We start from the raw sequence: 22,502 nt of genomic DNA, 5'->3' as shown, positions 1-22,502 counted from the left end.
TTATGCTTGTGTGTGTGTATATTTTTCCATCAGCATGTGCGTCAATTGCTCAGTTAATAAACTGAAAGGCTAAAAATATATTTCACCGTTTGCTGTGTTATGTGTTATTGCAATGTCGCTAGCTGGCCTCCAATTTAACCACTGGATAAAGTACATGGGCAAAAGTACTGTGCCCAGACCAACTCAAGGACAAATTCATTAGTTGAGTATCTATTTCTATAATAATATTGTGGCACACTTGATAATATTCTACATGGCACATTACAGGTTGGACAGGGACTTACCAAAAGCTCAAATTGATGTCAGTAAATGACTATTATAAGTCACAAAATATCACATTTCACATTCTGTTCAAAGCCTCTGGTATTGTTGTGCGAGGGACTGTAAGTGGGGAATGTAGGATTTTTAATCTGTTTTATGCATACGTCACTATTTGAATTCTGTGCTCTATTTTGAAGATTTCAAAAATTAGACCTTACAAAGCAGAATTTGAGCAAAGCACAATTCACTGAACAGTATTTTTTGTGCATTTGAGCGCACTGAAAAATATTAAAACATGCTATTATAGGTGAAACAAGATAACAGTCCTCAAAAGATTAAAATCTAACCAAACATTAAGAAATAGTCTTCCTTCCTCTGAATACAGCCTAGCATTTGTGGTTGTTTTTAAGTAAATGGGTGCAGATGCGCACATGCTCTCACACTTACACACTCGGGCGCACACACACACACACAAACAGACAGACACACACACCCCCAAGCAGACACACACTCATGCTCACACACAGACATACGCATGCAGACACACACAGACAGACAGGCACACACAAACACGAGTTGCTTTATAATGTTTAGCAGTAAGGCTGACTTGCACAATCTTGTATATGTTTGGTGATGGGAAACAGATTCAGGCTCTGTGAAATGTAAGAAACCATTCCGTGGAGTTAGCACAGCCATTAAAAACATTATGTATCTGGTACTGTTGCATATTATGCAATCTCCCAAGGGTTACAGAAAATTCAAGATGAGGCAATTAAACCTTTGCCAAGAAAGAGATTGCCTTTTAAAGCTATAACATAAGGCAAACACCGTAAAGGAACCGAGTCCTTGTCAGGGCTAATAAGGGACAGATTCCCAGTTTAGCACACAGCAGATAGTACTGGAAAAAGTTAACTCACAAACTGGGCCCAACCAGGGATCAAAGCAATTAATACTTCACCAGTTCTCTCAAATGCCTTCCTGTCAAAACATGTCCAAGCAATCTTCAACCGCAAACAAATAAAAATGCTTGTGACCAAGTCTCGGTTTCCTCAACTTTAAGTGCAAGCAAATTGGAGGATGGTCCCTGCATATGTATGTACAATTTATAATTGCCTCTTGCCTGAGTGAAAGAATATCCAGGACACACTGATTCTGTTCAGAGACAGCAGATCCTATCTGTGCATAACCTCCACTGAAGCAATAATTCCACCTTTTAAGCTACTTCTGGGACCATCAAGGTGTCATTTCACATACATGAGTCATCATTCTGGATTGTACACATGTTGAATATTAAACCTGTGAGAAATGGGATTATCACACCCACAAACATAAAACTGCATAGTGTTAACATAAAAAAGTAAAATTGTGGGGTTTTAACAGTTTGGAAGAAAATGTTTTTCTGTACGGATGCATCAATGTAAAAATAAAGCGTGGAATTTCATGCTGGTGGCGGGGGTCTCGATGTCAGGGGAAACCGATGCCGAGATCCCTACGCGCATCTTTTATGGAAGGCCTGCCAAATTTAGTGCCAATCAGACACTTAACTGGACAGCGGCAGGCCTTCCACAGGATTTAGGACCCCGTCGCAGGAACTCCCAGCCTTGCGGAGCTGCCGGCCAATCAGACTCCAGCAGCTGCAGCGTCACCGCAGAGGAGCAGCGCTGGAACCAGGCTTAAGGTAGGTCAGGGTGGTCGGCGTCTTGCGGGGTGGGGGTTGTGGGTTGGTAGCAAGGGCAGCGGGGTGGTCCTCAGCGTCCCCCCCTACCCAATGCTGGGTCCCTCGTTCAGCCTCCCACCCCTCCCCCCCACAGCCGGGAAGCAGCTGGAATGTTTTTATGTGCCGTGCTTCCCGTGCGGTGACACGGCCACCCGCCATATGGGTAATTGCAGCTGTAGTGGGAAGAGGCCCTTAATTAGGGATTCATTACCCAGTTAAGGGCCTCAATTGGCAGCATGTGAATGGCCGTCCAGTCCGGCACTAAATTTCGGTGGAGGCGGGATGATGGCGGCCCCACCCCCTTCCCCTCCCCACCCCGGCCTCCACTATCCCACCTGATTTTTTGCTCTCCCCTCCTCCAAACCCTCCATAGGGGACAGCTTAAAATTCCACCCAAAGTCTTTTATTGTGGCACAGTGTGGGAATAAATAAGGGATGTTGTATGCAAAGGCAGCCAGTAAAGTAAGCTGAAAGATTATTGACTCAGATGCTGAATTCCCCATTATTCCTAGGGAATTAAGCACTGAAGGAGTTTACACCTTCTCTTCCATAGAATCTGTATTACACAGGCATTCTCACCCAGAAAAGATGGGGCCTGTCAGGCAGCACAGAAAACTTCAGAACGCATCACTCAGAGATATAATCAGGCCAATTTCAAAGAATCTTTTTATACTTCATGGTGAGAGCAAGAAACTTCAGCTATCAAATGTTAGAAAGTACAAGTTTAAAAGGGGGAGGGATGTAGTTGCTGTTACAGTTACACTTAAGCAATATTATTGTCGACCGAACACTCAGGGTTCTCAGTATTGGTTTTGCATCAATTAACATCCATGAAAATAAAGGAAGATAGATCAATTGGAAAGAATCCCAAAATGATTTGAAATATTGCATATGTCAACACACTTACTTCTAATCATTTACATACAATTATCAATATGATAAGCACTTCTTAAGATATGTTGGTCTGAGGACAGTTACATTTCATAAAGAGCAGCCTCCGTATTTCCTATAATGTTACTATGTTTCCAAGACCATTGCCACATTTATCTCGTTTTAGAGATTTATAACCATTTTCTGCTTTGTATCAATCAGATGTAGATATAACATATCTGGTCAAAATGAATCAGGCTTGTTACAGACAAAGTTAGAGAAAAAAATAATGGAAACCAATTCCTTTCTCACCTAAGACTGAAGAGGTTTTTTTTGGAAGCTTCTGATTGCTTTTATGTCATGGGGTGTTAAGAGTCATCGGGTGTTAGGGAGATGTCACAGACACTTTGCTGCTGACAGACACACCCCACTAACTGCTAATAAAACACATCAGTCTTCACTTTGAAATTACTACTTTACAAAAGGATGCCCCTAACCTAAAAGCTTTCGCAGGGACTTTTCCCTAGATGGCCATTACTCCATTCTCCATTTTCAAGGCCACCTTCAATTTGGGTTAAGAAAGAAGTGTTTTGTGTCCTTCAGGGCTGGCATCTATATGTCAAGTTAAAGTAAGACTACGATTGTAAAATTTAATACTTCTTCAATAATGATACTTTTAAATTTCTGCTAAGCTTCCACAGCACCACCCAAACCCATGACCTCCATCACTTAGAAAGACAAGGACAACAGGGGCCTCCAAGTCACACACCACCCTGATTTGGAAACATATCATCATTTCTTCATTGAAGCCTGGCCAAAATCCTGGAATTCCATCCCTAACCGCACGGTGGGGGGAACTTCACCACACTGACTGCAGTGGTTCAAGAAAGCTCACCGCCACCTTCTCAAGGACAACTCGGGATGGGCAATAAATGCTGGCCTTGCCAGTGATGCCCATATCCTGAGAATACATTTTTAAAAATCCAATTATAGTCTGTGTTAATTCAGGGATCAAAAATCAACACTTTTTTTGTTTAAACACAAAACCTGAATTTCAAACAATGACAATCAATCCAGTTACATTTTAGCATTTCAAAGCAGTTTCATCTCGATGCAGTTATACTGTCGCTTATCTCAATGTCAGGCTGTTTTGGGTATGTATTATTGACATAAAAATGGCAGCATAAGTCAGGAAGTGTGGTCCCAGCCTAACCCCACTCAACAACTAAACCCAAGTGGTAGGGGTGTCCCTGTGGCAGTCCACTTCATACTGCTTTGAGTTCACATCAGATGCAGTATAACTCCAGATCGATATGGATTTGTGTTTTAAGAGTAGACAGGCACCTCGGGCAATTTCTAAGCTTTCTTCTCAATGTTAATGGACACTCACAACATTATAAAGTAGCCAGGTGGGGAGCAGAATTTAATTTATGACTGACCTCAGTACCACTGCAGTTTTGCAGTATAACTCCAGTCTGTTGCCATACACATACCTTGTAGCTGCACCAGGACTGAACTGAAACTAACTGGACAGCTAGATAAAGGGTAATACTCTGACTCTCCCTCCATAAAGGAACCAATTAAACATATCACCTTTACAAATATTGCCAAGTATACAGATTTAGGATTAAGAAGTATTCCAGGTTATCGACAGTTGGCCGTTGTCAGTTCAACTTCAGCAGAATCTCCACCATATGAAACTCTGAAGCTGGAAACATGAAGGCAAGCTGTGGGTTTATAGGTCGATCTGCGTAAACAGCGCATTAAAAGAAAAAGTGCATGTGTCTTCTATCGATCGGCCCTGTGACTTATTTCTAAATGTAAGGTGAAGTCGGGAGGAAGGGTATTACCGTGGCTTTCATTAAGTTTGATGTGAAATGGTTTAAACTTACAGAGCAATACTGCACCAGGCAAAGTGGGCTGGGGTGAACAGATAGTGCATTGATTCCTACTTAATCTGGGTTGATGGTTAAAATGTGAATCTATACCATTGGGCTTAGTGGCACAGACCCCTTCCCTCCCCCTCCAAAAAAAAGAAAAATTCATCCACTTAAATGGTCCACCATATTCAAAGTGTCCAGACAGATGGGTCCTCTCTCCTCTCCAAAGCAATGCACCAGAGATAAGGCAATCTGCTGACTCTGTGCAAATAAAAGACCCAGAAAAGAAGAATCCTCAGCGCTTTTGCCTTTCCAAGTTATGGATTGGCACGCATTTCAAACAGGTTTATGCATTATTCATTGTTTTCTCCTTCTTCTATAACTCTGGTCAAAGGAGTTGTGCGTGTGTGGGGGGGTGGTGGTGCTGGTGAACAGAGAGGCTTAAAGAAATTGCAACGAGGGATTTGAGCACAGGGGGCTGTGGACTGTAATGAAGTGACGGGGCTGTCAGGCTGGAATCTGCCTTGTGTCTCTTTAAAAACAAGCCTGGACCAAGGGGAGAGCTGCCAGCAGTCAGCCAGACTCAATCATTTGAACTGATAACACAAAAGCTCAGAGTGGGCTGCTGTGGAAGTGCATGCACCGTGGAGACTCTGGCAGAGACTTTAAAGACTCATTTCACTCTCCTTTGCCATTATTATTGTATGCACATAAAATTATAAAATTCTACAGTTGACAAAATGCTCTTAAATATATAACTAGATTTCACAACATCTATACAGGGCTGTAAAGAGAAATGCTTCCATTTCCCTTCAATGGTACAACTGTGTTATCCTATCACACACTTGCTCATATACTGCACTACTAGTTTGAGTTTGGAACTTTTTTTGCATGAGCTTAACAAAAAAAGATATTTCCCATCCCTCTCAAGGACTGTTTGAGCAGTCAGGTAGGACAGGAGGTCTAAAGTGAACTCTGGATAATGTGTAGTATCTGTCCATTGGCTGCTTGGGGTTTTGGGGGCGATTTTGTGCTTCCTTATTCCCCCAGAAACGTTGACTTATCCTAAAGCTCTGGTGAAACAGAAGGGGAGAAAACAGGACAAATTGATCATCAAAGTCTCACCTCATCAAAAAAATAAATGAAATCTCGATTCATCCGAGTTAAGTTTGGGAGATCGACAGCTTTTGGCTGTTCGACCAGGATTGCAGCATGATTGGAGCAGCATGCCGCTCCCTTGGCCTTGGCTTTTCACAAGTACATTTTCAATTATGCATCGCAATATATGAACCCAACCGCACAGCAGCAGTTTGTGTTCTCGCCTCTCCTTTTGCGTAGTTAGTTAAGAACAATAAACATTTGACAGCTGCAATCTGGCAGCTTCCATTACTTTAACTAACCTCCTCCCAACACACACACACACACATATACATACACTTGTTTTTCTTGGTTAAAAAAAATATATAAACACCTACTAAACAATTCAGTGCAATCAGCATTTCGAAATAGTTTTGTTGAGTTTCCCACTCGTGTGTTTCTTAAAAAGAAACTTTCACCACTTTATGCCGTTCAGCAAGCAGTCGAATCCTTTATTTAAAAACACAAACCTGGGATTCGGTCTCTCCAGAAACTGTAGGTGTGCAGGTAGAGGCGATTATACAACTTGTCCACAATGTTCAAGAGATGTCGTTTCTCTGAATTAAAATTATAACGTCTCTATTTCACGGTGGGAGTTTTAAAAATGCAAGCGTGCCCAGAAATGTTAACATATAGCCCATTCCATCTATAGGGCGATACGTCTCAACAAGACAGTAGCACCGCAAAAACGGTAGATCAAATGTATGTATAGTAAGCCATTTCTATAACTTCTGATAAATGCACCAACTTCAACTTACCCGTCAAAATTCTGGTGGGTCTTAAGGAGTGAATTCAGCAGGAATAAAGACGCAAACGTTTTAAAACATTAAAAGGCAATGATATGGTCCAAGATAAAAAGGAAAATCTATAACAGATGGGATTTTTAAGATCAGAGTATAAAGTGGGAGCCTTGGTAAAAGACTGTAAAGAGTAAATTTCAAGCGTCAAGCCTGCAAAGACGATCACTGCTTGACATTTCAGATAATTATGTGTATTGCTTTAATTAATGTTGTGGGTACCCAATGTAAACCAGAACCACTAAAGCACTGACAAACAGGTCTTTAATATACTTTACTGTCTGCAATATAGACGGGCAGTGTTAACCTACACACAGCATTGCAGTACAGACCAGCGCTCCACGTTTCGCTAAAGCACACATTACCTTTTAAGTCAATGAAAGGATTATTAATATCCTGAAGTACAGCAAAGATTGCCAAGTTTGGACAGGCATGTCCAAAAATACAGACCCCCCCACCCACCAGTGTTGTGTTTATTCTATACCTCTGTGTATTGGAAGAAAATCCAGCTCCGGCCTCTGGGGAAACTTTAATTAAAACAAGAGCAGAACCCAAAGCATGCAAATGTTGACAAGCTCCATACTCTGGCAAATAACACGGCTCTGTGCGGAACCCCGTTTACTGCCAAGCCCAAACGCAAAGGAAATGTCTGGCGTTCCTAGCGACTTCACAGTTAAGCCAGGTCACAGTCTTTGGCTGAACAGCAATGACCAGCGCCCCATGAAAGGCAGCACTAAAAAAAATTGCCTTTGTGAAGACAGAGGAGTAATTGGTTTTTTTAAAAGCAGGTGGTCCTTACTTACTACAGGTCAGAGTAGATAAGCAATGTTTCTGAATAGTTACATTCAGTAGTGTTTAGAATAGTGCAGAACATTTCAATTCACCACTAACCCAAGCCAACAACACCCACTCTCCTCTATATAGAACCCTATTGAAGGCACTTCCGCTCCAATAGTAATAGGTCCCTTAATACTATCTAGACATGTGAAGTAACACAGTCCTTCCCATTCGAGGTAAGCTCTCTGGCATACTAAAACTGGAGCGAATTGTACCACAGCTTTCTACTTTATTCATTGGCACTACATACCTCTTAGTTACTTACAGAGGTATTCCAGGTTTTTTCCCCCTCATTACCATTTTGCTACTATAAGGATGCTCCACGGTCTTAGAGGAAGTACACGATAATGTGTTTCCATAGAAACTTCGCTGTAAATGTGGATGAATACTTAAGATTTGACATTCAATTTCTCTCCCACTGGCACTTTGTCATAACGGGTAAAACACCGCAAAACTTGCTTATGCATATACAACTTGGACTGGAGCAGCAGTGAAATGCGCGCCCATCAGTTTCGACTTGTCGGTGCAAAGGAGGCGTGAGCGTGGGGGAGCGGGGCTGTGACTAGTTGCCCCTGTTTCTGAGCTCAGACCGACACGAAATGTACAGAACAACCTGCATTTATATAGCGCCTATAATATGGCAAAATTTATCCGAAAGTGCTTCAAGCGCGTAATCAGACAGAATGATATGGAGCCACATGTTAGGACAGGTGACCAAAAACGAACTTATAGAGATAGTTTTTAAGGAGTGTTCAAGAAGGTGGGGGAGAGATAGAGAGGTTTTGGGGGAGAATTCCAGTTTAAGGTCTGGACGGCTGGAGACACGGCCGCCAATGGGGGACTGCCACGAGTAACTGAACAACATGAGTAAATCCGTCTGGTTTGAATTTCTTGCTTCCATTGCGCTTGGTGGTCTGACCGACGACGTGGATGTAACCCCAGTAACAAAGAGCAATGGGTGAATGCCTCTGAATATAGTCTGTGACATGAACTACAGGATCTATGGAAAGGGGGATTCCTGTAAACTTCAAGACAAAAGCACACTTGGAACTTATGACTTGGCCGCTTGCTTGTAGACACATAAAGAGATTGGTTTTGCAGTAACAAAACCCAAGTGTTCTCCAGGAGCATTCAGTGGGACAAGATGCCGAAAAACCAAAAAAGGGCGTGGGGGTACAAAGTGCCCTTTCAACTCTTATGATTTCTAGGAAATTATTTATCGAGGGACCTTGTGCGGATAATAAGCTCGGTGGGCTCGCTCGAAATAAAATCTTCCAAAACAATAGCAATTTTGCTAATGTTTCCGAATTAATGGGCACAAAAAACCCTATCTGACATTAACTCCCGACCCACTCACCACAATGCAGTTGCTAGTAGCCGATGTGCTGTATACTGCACACCAACTTCTTGCCAATCGCTGTTAGCCACTATGCTCTGAGAAATTACCAATAATGACTGCCTCAATATTTTTTTGGGAGGGGTGGGGGGACTTAAAGCTAAAGATTATCTTTATTTTCTGTCGGTTGCGGGATTAGCCTGTCGAAGACTGCATTTGAAAATCTACAAGAACAAATACACAAAAGCTGAAGACATCTTCACTAGGGTGTTTTCCAGTAGTAACTCTATCGCCCGAACCCTCTCCCGGGCGACACTAAAATGTAAAATGTGAAGCTGGGACGGAAATGTCCTGCTTTCAGAATCAGCCATTCGGCCCATCGTGTCGGTGTCCGCTCTTTGAAAGAGCGATGCTATTCTCCCCGCTTCGCTTTCCCCACAGAGCTGCATTTCTCCCCTTCAAGCATTTATCGAATTCCCTTTTGAAAGTTCCTATTAAAACTGTTTCCACCATCGTTTCCCAGCAATGTGTTCCCAGAGCATAACAGCTCCCATTTTTTAAAAAAAGTTCGACTTTAAAGACGAATGCATTAGTTTTAAATGAGATTCTAGCTAACCTAAACATGGAGGTTTTTTTCCTCCTCCAGTATTCACAACGATCTCAAACTACACATTCGTTTTAATCCGTCAGCCTGCTCAGGCTACTACAATCATGAGATTTTTATAACTCCAAACCTGGAGTCACTCCATGAGGGAACCTCCTGATTTACCTTATCTTTAATTCCTCAATTTATTAACTTGGTGATTTCCTGCACTAGTACCTGACTCCTCCACCCACCTTTCTTAATGTTTCACAGAAAAGGCAAACTACAACCATTTTCATTAAAATAAAGTCTAACGCCGATCTACAAATGTAATTTGCATTATGGCGCTTCTTGGATTTCTCTGACACTATGTTTCAAACTGTAAGGGCAGTGACCTATTTGCTTACTCCACCGTATAAATTAGCTCAGTTCACAGACGGCGTGACACTGACGTGGAATTGACAGGGACATTCCGATTTAAACATGGCAAATTCCCAATTCTTTTCGCTGGTTGGAAAGGGTTTTTTTTTTAAAGCTCCAGTTAGAAATTATATCGCAACTTCAATGTCTTACGTAAGCGTAAAAACACAGCTAAACTGCTACAGTCACTAGACCTAAAACTTGCAGCAAAAATAAAACTGAGGGGTAGGGGGTGCGGGAGACAGAAGGGCGACATAATACTTTGGAGGTCGGAATCAAACAGGAGTATTTAAAATGAGCTAAAGCCCCTTCAGTCGACTAATCAAAAGGAAGCTTTCAGCGGAATATTTTGGGGGTAAATTAAAGTCTGTCAAATGATTCAACCCAAGCAAAGGGAATGCCTTGATAATGGCTCACACAGCGCGGCGCGGTGCAACATTCCTCGTCCTTCACCCTTCAGTAATAGCCTGGAGTGGTGGCGAGAAATCAATAAACCAGGAGCCGTTCAAAGTATGATTACATCTACTTATTGAATGTGTATAAACCGGGTGAGTAAAAGTCTAGACTAAACCTCCAAGGGAAGGAAGGAAAATAAATGTAAACATGGAACCTTTTTTTAAAAAAAATCTTGAACTTTGTGTGTGTTATGTGTGAAGACTGACGTGGAAAATAGACGTTAAGACAGTTGCGAAACGGATATTGTGGTACAGGACATTGGCATTCAGTCCTGAGGGAGCGGCGAGGCTCCTGTTTAGTGTCTGCGCTTTCAGGTCTCTCTGGTGCCAGCGTTTCAAACTGGATCCCCCCCCCCCCCCCCCCCCCCCACCCCCCTGCTATCTAGGACAAGGCTGCTCAGAATCTGTCCGTGCTGATTTGGACATCGCGATCTCAACCCGGTCCTTCCAACACCGATGACCATTTGCACTCGCCTTCCGATTTTAACTCTTTGGATGCCGGACAGCTCTTTCGGCACATTCCCCATGTTACATAGATAGAAGACAGAGCACAGATACGGGCAGGCCATTCGGCCCAACTGGTCCATACTCCATAGGAGCCTCCCCCATCCACCCTTCAGTTCCTTTCTCCCTCGCGAACTTCTCTAGCTTCCTCTATGATCTAGTATCCTCAGGGGTTCCGCACTGTATCTGAGACTCAGTTCTCAAAATGTTCATCTTAAATAGTCTGTTTGGAGGAAGCTTTGAACCCCCGAGAACAAGACTGTGCTCCCCTGCATTATGACTGCAGCAAAAGCAGGGAATAGGGAATGAAACAGATACATTGATAAATATACACGTCTTTTCGAGCCTGATCACTCGAATAGGGTTAAAGCTGCGCCAAATAACTTCCATTTTTGGAAGGGGTCAGGCTGTAATTTAGAGCCATCTGACTCATTTATCATACCTAGTCCTCGGCGTATGAAACTTTTTCTTTTGGGCACTGGATCACTCAGTGCTAAACGATCAAAGAGTGGACCACGCTGTCTAATGTCCCGATAAATCACAACCAAAACAGATTCAATACGCTGCGTTCAAGCAAGCATGGGCAACGAAAGTTAAAGTAAATATCAAACTAAAAGGGTGGCTTTGTTGGCGATAATGTCATTTCTCGGCCGAAGTATGTAGCGAAGCGACACAGTTTGCAATCCCCGGTCTGTTGTCTGAATTTTCTAGTGGTTTGCTGACCTTTACCAGTTTAGTCATTTTGCGCCTCCCGACTTTGCTGATGCAAATCCTGACCTTATTAAAGTCTCCAAAACGGCACTGATCTAAAAGAATCCTCCGTCTGGCTAGGAGGGGAAAACGACCCGCTCCTGCCTTTGGCAGTCAGTCCCGTGCTGGCATAACTTAAGGAGCAACTTTGCTGACTTTACCTCGCTGGAATAGGTTCGTTGGCCGAACACTACGCCCGAAAACGACGGCGAAAAACCCTGTCCCTGATTATAGTAAAATGCACAAAAGACCACGATACAGTCTTCGGGTCTCTGCGCGGCGACGCTACGATCGCAGTATCCCTCTTGTCAGGCTGAGTCCAGACCCGGTGAGAATTTGAGCTGGTAAAGAGGGCACGGGCTTAATTTTTAAAATGACGAGAGTCCGTCACGGCGAAATAAAGTACGGAAGGGAATGCAGTGCCCTTAAATACGGGGTTTGAAACGCACTCCCTTTACTCGGCTTTCTCTTAGCATAGTTAAGTCTTGCGCGCTATGTTGATACAGACACAAGCCTATGTGAATTTTTCAGTGGATATGGCATAGAAGATACTTCAAGAGAGTATCGTACCAGTTAATATTGTACTTTCCAAGGGCACTGTTGGGGGTACTGTCAATGTGGAGTATCACATCAAGGTCTCCAGTCGCGTACTGTCCTTTCCCAAGCTTTAGCCTTTCCGTTTTAAAAGCAGAATATCTAAGATTCAACCGTCCTACCTTGTCAACACACCTACAGATAGTCAAACCCAGTCGAAATGGCCTGGTAGAGTTGTTTACATTAAACTGTGCGCTTTCATTTCATGTAGCTTCTTAAATAGGGTTTTACACTTTTTGTTTTACTCCATACAGTTCTCATGGTCATATTAATATGCCTTGCTTTAAGTAGGCCAGTTTTTCATGTCTAACCCCTGCATATATTTGAAGAGAATCGCCCACACTGTTGTGGGTAGTTGGTAATTCCACAAGTCTATCCTGGATAGCTAGTGCTACTGAGAAGAAATACGACCGAGTATTCTTAATTTTAACGCACAGCAACCTTCCGATTGCACGTTTGCCGAAGTCTTTAACAGTAACTTAAAACCACTGTCCATAATGTAATATTTAAAAAGCCATTAAGGCAATGTGGTAAGGACATATGGACAGCGAAAGCTGCCATTCACAGTAATTATTAAAGATACATATTAAAAGTCAATTTCACTCAACTGGATGAACAAAAAATGAGCAGAAAGCGCATGTAACTGTTAGAGAGGCACACTCACCATCGGAACCATTTACAAGTGTACAAGAAATAGCACTGATTTAACACTTTAACTACCAAGTGCAGTATTAGAGGAAGATTTGCCGAGCAACCTCGATTAATATTTAACGTTAGGAAACAAGGAGAGAAACTGAAAATCATAAAGGTTTCAGCTCTGCCTCGGAACATACAGGGTTTGAATGAAAGCCTCATTCCTCCAGGATTACGCATACACCAGTCAGCCTCATCACTCAAATTGGCCCAAAGAAAATATATGAAAAGCGTCTCCTTTTGAGCCGCCGTCTCAAGCAAGAAGCCGTCAGATGTTTATATAGCTCGGTAAATGAGGGACTTGCATTTATATAGCGCCGTTCACGACCTCGGAACATTTCAAAACGCTTTGCTGCCAATGAAGGATTTTTTGAGATGTTTGTTGTTGTAAAGTAGGGAACCGCTGAACGTTTTTTAAACTAGGAAATCAAAAAGGTTTCGGCTCTGCCTGTAGGGATTGAACTAAACCCCCAATCCTCCATTATCAAGCACACAACAGTTAACCTCAGCTGTGCAGGCGAAAATGCATGAAAGCAATATAGGAAAATTAAACCTTCCACTTCATACAGAACGGTGTTGGGGCAGCAGAATCGCAATAACGAACTCTAATCGCTGGCAATCTGGCTCAATAGATCCGGGGAAATAATATAAAGGGAACTGCAACTTTTTTAAAAAGATCCTCCGCGTTTGACAATAAAGCAGACGATTACTGCAAAAAAGCTCCAGTTTGTAAACATAGTCACAAAGCAGCGACGGTCAAAATGTAAATAGTTAACGGTCTAAACCTTAGTAAACGTGCTGGAATGAATTAAAGACTGGGCTTACTAATATTAGCAATAATGCATTTTTCAAGGTGCATATGTCATTGCTCCTTGGAATCTCGAACTGCCTACAAATCATTTTGCCATCTGATATATATATATAGATATATATATATACCCATACAATGAAATATATGTGGTTTCACAAGCGTCATGTTTAGCGCTTCCTACGTCCTGCTCCACCAGTCCTTTTTCATACAAGGTGACTCTACAATCTGCGCAATTCTAATCAACCCTAACAAGCGTGAATGTCAGACAATTTGCATGCTTGAGGGAAAAATAGTCAGCGAGGGGCAGCTTCCTGAAGAAACATTTACAATTCATTTAACCAGCTGGCGAACACCCTTAACTCCCCACCCCCAACCAGCACCTTTTACTTCGCTTTGTAAGGTCAAGATTTCTGCCTGTTTATGTCTTGTGCGTTTTTGGAGTGTGCGCGGTTTTACCATCAGTTCCCTGGCATAAACGTTCAAAAATAAAAAGGTCGATGGAGAACGGGCACCCGGGAACGTATAGCGAATGCACATGAAGTTCCATTCCTACAAACCTCGCCTAAACTCCGTCCCAGAAGAAATATCCACCGACCGAAGCGTTACACACTAAAGATTGCTGTCTGCATTTACTTGTGTATTTACATACAAAAAGGACACTTTTAGCGTGAGAATTAGAACAGTTAGAAGCACTTTACACAAAACTACGGAATATCTGCTCGAATTTACCAAATATAGTTGTTTGCAACTTAGATCGGTTTTAAGTTCCTCTCAATTTAACTTTTGGGGACGACCCTTTACTGAAAACTCCTCTGCCAGACGAGCTGCACATTCTCTGCCTTAAACCTGGCAGATGGGAACCTTTTTTTTCCCCTCCCGCACTGCTTTTAACCGCTCTGCAGTTTAAGATATGTGGAGTTCGATTTTTTTTTATACAAAAAAAGAGGAAACGACTGACTGGCAACGCACTGAAAGGAGCAAGTCTGCAAACCAGAACAAAACGCCAAATGCCACTTCCCAACCAACATGGAATCAACACCAGTTTAGTTATAGGGAAACATATTTCTCGTCTGCAAAAAAAGTAAGGTTTGGAATTAAAAATCCAAAGGAAAGCCGCCGCTCTAAAGATATAACCTCAGCACCAAACGCTGGTCTTCACCGGCTCGTATTCTCTGTTTTTTAAAACGCTGATTTACAGAGCGGATTTCAAAATTCTGTTTAGCGCTACAGATATACACTAAACTCGAACGTTTTCGACGGACATGGCTCCCTTGAACTAAAGCTCACCCCTTTCCTCAATCTCAATACTACTACAAGTAAGCCTGTCGGTTAATACTGAACACAAAACTCTGAGAGAACGGGGCATTTAATTCATTATATTCAACAGTTCGCTGCCTCTCCGTTGTCTGACAGTACCGATTCTCCACACAACAGTAACAATTACTCACAATGGGGGAAAAAACTCCGAATGCGCTTAACATTTGATAAAAGAGGGAACTACACAGAAACATCTGATTACTGTCAATGAGATCTGGATAATGGACATTTGGCCCTGACTATTATTGTTAAGGATTATTTGCCTAAAATGTTAACACAATTTACATACTAAATTGGATCATTGTATGTAAAAAAAAAAGTAAGTTTGCAGAACTTCTAAGCAAACTTTTAGAATCCTTACAATCTCCTTCGCAGCTCAGTTCTCCCCCTCTCAATTAAAGAACTATCTTTCACTAAGCAAACTCTCGTGGTTTTGAAAAATCATTGGTTAAAAACAGATTTCCGATAACTCTAAGGTGGCCCCACATGTAACACAGATACGCCTTTTTAATCTACTCGCGCGATCACATCGAGAATTATAAGAGGAAGGCTTACCCGAGTGGCCGTGCACCGAAACCGGGGAGGAGAGGTACTTGCCCGGGGCGAGATGAGAGCCGAGCGCCGAGCTCATGTGGCCGGCCGAGGGAGCGATCCTGCCGGCGGGCGCGCCGACCCTGTGAGCCTCCATGCCCAGCCCGGTAAGCAGAGGAGACGGGACGTGAACAGTTCGGTGGCCGAAATCTCTCCCATCCATAATCAGTCAGCGCGAATCCTTTCAACTTTGTTTCGGAAGAAATCCCTCCTGTTTAATTCAGGCTACTAGACAGTCCCAAGATTTACAAAGGTGTTATCAGGCTTTTTTTGAGGCATTCTGAACGGCATCTGCACGAGAGGAGAGAGAAACATTACCTCAATGTATTGGGTGCAATTAAGAATTAATATTGATTCTTCATGTCATACATTTTGCAGGAACTCAGTAAAATATCGCAGTACTGGTTTAAGAAGCAGGGGCGAAAATACAATTCACGCTTCATGTTAAACTCAAAACATTTCCCTTTCCTTTGTAGATCGGCGTATGTGCTCCCTTTTAACCAGAAGTTGCAATTTAAGGAAATGTGAGCGCTCGTACGACATGGTTTACCAACATCTGCCGAGTCTTTTTGTAAACAGCTATTTTATCATCGAATTCAAGTTCTGCCTCACCATTCACTAAATAACTTTACCCACAGATATTGAGTCTGAAAACCTAAACATTGCTTCTAAAACCATTCCGATGGAAAATTATACGAGTACCCCACCCACCCCGCGCCCCTCATTCGCCAACATAAAAGCAGAGAATAAGGAATTGTTCGGTCAGGTTAATCTTCCCGCCTTTATTATAACTTTACAGCTCCAAGTATGTGCTTGGAGTGTCGGTACATACTGAAAAAACAGCTGCCTGCAATAGCTGCTCGTTGCGAAAAATAACCAGCGAATGTAAACACGAGCCCTTCTCTCCATATAAAATCATAAATAATTACATTCAGAAGCTAAACACCATCTTTAAAACACTGCATACAATGCTAATCTTTAAAAAAAAAATACCGATTCAGACTCTGTATGTTCAAATTAAATATAGCGTCACTAATGGACAAGCAGAGAGTGAAAGCTTAACTCTGCAGAGAATATTTTGGATCTATTCACTGCAGTGCAGCCGTGTCCAGGAGAGCTGATTTAAAAATAACATTTACCCCTCGTTATCTAACTAAACCATTTCAATTGCTACGATTCGTTCACGTACAATCGACCGATTTGTTTCCTCATTAAAGAGTATAGCTGCTTTGTCACTGCGAATTTTAACAGCTTCTTAAATCCCAAGTTCATTCACAAATGACTGCTCTCACCCAATATGTGATGCATAAACATGCTGGAACATGCAAATGTCGAAGACACAAATGTCTTAAACCCATCGGTTAGGCGTGTAAGTTATCCCAAAATGTACTAGTAGAAGCAGGAGACATTATTAAAAACATCTTCGGATAGATTCAATGTTTTTTTTGTGCCGAGAAGGCTCCGCCACATTTGCCAACTGAATCCTTGTGGAGCCTTGATTTCGTTTTCTGGCTTTGGCCAGTGTTTCATGGAATGGCTTAAATCCTGATTTTAATTAAAAACAGCCATTTGATCAAACACTACAATCAACTGCAACTCCCCCCCCCTCCCTCTACTTTTGAGTAAAATGTAACTTATTCGGTTTTCAGAAATATCTAGAGCTCATTACGCATCCACCTTTGATTATTTTCACTTATTTTCATTTCTGTCAAAAAAGGGGAAAGTAGAACTTTTTTCTTTTAAAAAAAGGAAGCAAATAAGCACCGATCTTCTCACTCGGCGTTACAAAAGCTCCGGTCTAACTTCAGCAGAGAGTAAAACAGTCTCTTCCGCAGCAAAATTGTAAACATATATATTAAACAAACAATCCAACCTCTACTCCGAGAACGGCTTGTGTTCTGGTGAATCTCACTTCACAATCAAAACTTGTGCGAATGCACCCGGAATAATGTTTTCCACGGTTTACGCGCCTTCTCATTACTTCACGTCTTACAAACACGGTTGACTGTGCAATAGTTAGAAGAGGACGTTAGCTGTAAAACTTTACTCACGTTTATGGGCGATTCAGACTGCTGAGTAGTTTTCCCGCAGTTTTGTTTTAAATCCAGGTTTTAGGTGAACGCAGATTGTGGAATCGCCATACAGAAAACAAAATGCAAAAAAACCTCTTTCAACTCTAGCCAGTCTTCCAAACTCTCTTTTTGCAATGAAGCACACATTGTTTCGCTATCGCCTGCCTCCTGTCAATCATCCCGTGTATTGACGCTCCGATTGGCTGGAGCGGCTGTCAATCAATCAATGTAAACACGCCTTTGATTGGCTCACCCAGCTCCCCCTCGCGACGTCCCTGAAAAACCAATTAGAGAGTACGGGAGGTTTCAAGGCGATCCTTTGTACGGCATTGAACGTTTACAATGGTGCCCAGAATGGCACCGTTTCCAGGCTCCCCCATTCTCTCGTGAATGATCAAAATAGTAATAAGAATCTTGCGAGGAGTTTCAAGTTCCCCATCTACTTTGCCTCGCCGTGTTGTTCCATGTTTTTTTTTTCAGGCAGTTTCAAGTTTCTCCAGTTCCCTAACACAAGGAAAGGGACTAAAATAGTAATGAGCTCCCTGAGCGCCAGGGGAACAACCGTCTGAATGTTTGGAAGAGCTCATCTGAATATCTCCCAGGCACAATCGCGCCTCGAATGAAAGAAAAGCAACTTCTGGAGGACTCATCAACGTTGTATTTGTCTCAAATTGGCGACAGGATGGAGAAAGAAAGCGAGAGAGGGGGAGCCGCACAGAAAGGGGGAGGGGAGGGATAATTAATGCGGACGAACTGATGGCAGCAGCAGAATGCAGAAGATTGTGAATGATCAATGGAGCAGTAATGACTGACAGCTTCCTTTCCAACTTATTTTCCCCCTTCCTTTCTCTTCTAATGGGAAAAACGTTGATATATTTTAAAATGTAGGAAATCAATGTATTGCATCCCATCAGCTTGTAATTAAATGCAACGCCTGCTCCTTGGATTCTTAGTGTGTGTGTGTGTGTCAAGGAATCTTAAAACAATTGGTTACATTTAGCACGCCGTGTGAATTTTTTTTTCTTTCCCTGATTTTGTTCACAGTTTGTGACTCGTTGTTTTAAACACTTGGATGCAACAGAAGCTGTAACGTCATTAGGTATGTATAACAGTAAATCGTCTGATTAATATCGTGCAGTACATGTGCCTTTGTGGAGTGCGCGATTGCTTTAAATCGACAAAGGGGATTGTAATGTATTTTTTTAAACTTTATATTTCTGCCGAGCTATGACTGTGCATATCTGATCCTTGAATTGAACTCTTTAAGTGTGTCATAGGTATTGATGACAGATAGAACTGTAACCGTGTGTAATCTTTTTAATTTATAAAATAATAAAACATTCGAGCAATTGGGAGCCATGTTTGAGGTCTGGGTAATGAAGGGCATACTACAGCCTGCAAGGTTACCGAGCTAAATTTATTGTGCTATATGCTTTCCATTGCAGCGATTTAGTTGGTAGTTCGCCCTTGAGTTGAAGGCTTTTTTTATTTGCAAAATGCCGCGGTAAATAGCATTGCCTCCGTGACAAGCCTTCGATGCCGAGTTACAGTTTGCTGGCAAATGTATTCACTGCTTCCCTGGCAGACATTAATAACACGTGGCAGGGTGTTGGAGTTAGAAAGATGTGCGGCGATTGCAAATGAAAGCCCAGCTCGCACCCTTCTCCAAATTTACACAATGCATTCCATTTCTCCACGTGTAACATACCACAAATAGCTTTCGCTTTTATATATAGACTTTTTTTTAATGAAGGCACAAGCACCCAAAAAAAAAAACCGCCCTGCATGCAAATTCAAAGTCGTTGCTTGACAAAGATTTGAGAGAACGATATTGAAATGGGATAGAAAGAGCTAGAAAACAGGGTGGACCAATCGTCGAAACTGAGTGACTCCCTCCCCCAACCCTAAAATAAAACTGTTTAGAGGATTAGCGTCATTGGATTAAATTTTGGACGGGGTGGGGTGCGGAGGGAGAACTGAGAGAACGAGAACGAGAGCCCCAAATTCTCCAGACTCCAACCAGCCCTTACAACAATTAATTACCTTGGGGGAAACACAGAGACTTTGCTCGTCGCGTTATCAAGGAATGAAGGGCTAGCAGTAGATGGAATGAAAGGGGCTCTCCCCTCCCACCCCTCCCCCGCACACAACTGTCTCGACAGCGGACAACCGTTCAAACGCTAATTTCAGCGACCGAGAGAGAGAACTGAGGAAAGTGGATGTCAGAGAAATAGCTTTCTACTCCCAAAGGCCTCAAATGGGCATTTCTGGTCGCGTTTTAAGACGGGATGTCCTAATTCTACCATGAAATGTTTAACTTTCGATTTTTCGTTGGGGAGGGGGCTCTTTGTGGCTTGGCTGTAAGCTGAACATTTTGCACCGCAAACTAGTTCTTTTGAATCCAACATGTCATTGGCAGGCTTTCATTAATAGTTGGGCAACTATCATCGTGAGCTTTGTAGGGCTCTCTTTTTCCAAAGTGTGTATTAAAATCCACAAAAAAGTGGTAGGGGCCCCTTTGCTTTGAGTTTATTTCATTTGGAAGGTTCTCAGATGTAGTTAAATTGTATCACAGCAGTATAGTTACTGACAACCCGTGTATAGATCATAAGTTCGTTGATTGATTTTTGAATTTATATGAAAGCGACAGGGCTGCAGATGGGAAAGAGGCGCTGCTGCTTTAAACCGGAGATTAAAGGTTTGAACTGGAAAATATCTATCCTTTGATAAATCGGGTCAAATTAGGGCGCAATTTAAAACTAAATACTATGCACAGCATTTTTCATTTTTTTAAAAGTGGCTTTCAAACTTGCCTAGAGTTCTAGGCGCCAGCCCGAGCAAATATGAATAAAAGGATGAAATAAAATTGATTTAAAATCTAATATTAAGGTGATATAGCTATATCACTTCGCAAAGCCTTGTATAAACAGAGCCGATGAGTCCTCGGATATTGCCCATAAGGAGCTGAACTCAAATCCAATATATTGTACTAATAGAATGGTTGCATGATGTGACTTGAGTAGGTGATGCCTTCTATAAAACATCGTAGAAGACATTTCATGGGAGTCAGTCAGTTCAGTGCATACCGGACGTCCATTTCACCGCTGGGGCTAAGGCCATATTTCGAACTGAATTTTTGCAGCGGCTACGGGGTTTGGCGGATGGGCGGGGTCTGACAGTGTATTTTTCTTCTCTCTCGAGGGTATCTTTTAAAACTTCGCAGTCGTTTTGTTTTCTCAGAGGTCAGTAATTTGCAGCAGTGCAGTGGTTTTGAGGAACAAGTTAAAAACTTGGGGGGAGGGTGTCGTTCATTCCTGCTATTGAAATTCACACTGTACGGAACAATTCCCCTTCTCGTCAGTCTATTCAATCGAGTTTACATAACCAGAAATTAAACACACGCTCATTTAGTTTGCACTTCAAATAGTTCATTTTTAAAAATTGTGTGGGAACAACAGGTTTTGATACTGAGAAGGCAATTTGTTACTGCAATTTACGTTGCATTAAAACATTAAAGACACCTAGGAATAGATGTGGTAAAACTTTCAAAGTTGAAAGGATATTTCAAAGAACGTCACGTCCTTGGTGTGCTGCTTAAGGTCTCCATGTGTCAATCAACATAGCGTTTGAAAATGTCTCTGATTGTAATCTACTGTGGACTAGAATCGCCGAGGCTCTCCAATAGTAATTCTAGTGAAAGCTTTGGAATGGGGGTCTGCACTAGACACACGTACAGCGAGATGACCCCATGCTCACTCAGTACTAGATTCCGAACCTCAACTACCACTACCTAACTTCCAATGGCACCACTTGCCTCTTTAAGAGCTGCGATCAATTTTGTGACAAAATAGTCGTTAATTTCTGAAAATAACCGATCAATTTTTTGTGGTCAGAATTGGAATCCGAGTTCACAAAAGCAAAATCTACATGAACTTTGCACCAAGATATACCGTTGTGTATGTGTGAGGGCGGTGCGGTTGATAATGACTACTTTGCACCGTTTATATTTGCTAAGGTAGACGTAATGTTTTCTGCCTATGTGTGTGTGGGTGCGCGCAAGCTCATTGATTTAGATCAGTTAATTTTCCCGGACATTTGCATTGCAAACAGTTCATCACAAAGCTGGAGATCAGAGGTGCAGTGTGACGATACATCTCACCGGGTTGACCACAGTAAATTATGTAAGGGCGTTGCTCTATTTCTTAACCCATCTATTTGTCACTGTCTAAAGTCCTATACAATCAATCTGAATTAAAACACTGACCGCGTCTTGCATCGTTCAGCATATTGCGGAGAGGGACGCGATTAGGCAAAAAGCGAATTATAAATCGAATGTGCGTGTTTGGTTGCTAAGATAAATCTAACCCTACACAATGTAATGTTGCTCCACATTAATCAAGCAACTGCTTGCTCCGTATTGCTCGCAGTGTGAAAATGCGCCGAATCAGTCCAGAACATACAGCGAAACATGCAGGCGATTGTGACCATGTCTGTTTTACACTTCCACTTGCGGTCGTTATGCTAAAACGTGCCTTACAATATGGCCACATCGTCTAGCACAGTAAACGCTACCTTTATGTAGCGTAGGGATACCAGAAATCGCCTATCTCCAGCCCGCACCGCAACCGGAGAGAACTGGTTGAGTGTATCTGCAGATAAGGATGCTATTGTGTATGTCCTTTCACATTCAACTACAGGGGGAGGGTTTGACAAAACGAGGCGTGTTTTCAGCCTCACTGCTTTTGAGTCAATAAAACGAAGCGGCGCACTGAGGTAATGAAATGATCCAACGGTCAACAAATCAGTCTTTGACACAATTCTTTCTGTATCTTGTTTAGACGTTTTCTGTAACCTGGGTTACGGCTGAGGGGGAAAAG

General features: G+C 42.3%; 1 protein-coding gene across 10 annotated transcripts in view; it reads right to left on the bottom strand.

Annotated features, from left to right (window-relative positions):
* tnrc18 (trinucleotide repeat containing 18) overlaps positions 1 to 18,279 on the bottom strand; it is a 161,448-nt gene extending 143,169 nt beyond the window's left edge. For 6 of the 10 annotated variants that reach the window (XM_068055767.1, XM_068055771.1, XM_068055769.1 and 3 more), the window contains exons 1-2: positions 17,605 to 18,279; positions 15,518 to 15,844 (exon numbers count right to left, since the gene is read on the bottom strand). In XM_068055767.1, coding sequence (XP_067911868.1) covers positions 15,518 to 15,716 — 199 coding nt within the window. In that variant the 5' untranslated portion in view covers positions 15,717 to 15,844; positions 17,605 to 18,279. Of the gene's footprint in view, positions 1 to 15,517; positions 15,845 to 17,426; positions 17,525 to 17,604 lie in introns of those variants that run through there. The other 4 variants (XM_068055772.1, XM_068055774.1, XM_068055776.1 and 1 more) reach the window with 2 other exon arrangements.
* Positions 18,280 to 22,502: the final 4,223 nt, after the last annotated feature.

Source organism: Heterodontus francisci, chromosome 24 (assembly GCF_036365525.1).
Source record: "Heterodontus francisci isolate sHetFra1 chromosome 24, sHetFra1.hap1, whole genome shotgun sequence".
Lineage (NCBI taxonomy): Eukaryota > Metazoa > Chordata > Chondrichthyes > Heterodontiformes > Heterodontidae > Heterodontus > Heterodontus francisci.
This window is presented reverse-complemented; position numbering and strand designations above follow the sequence as displayed.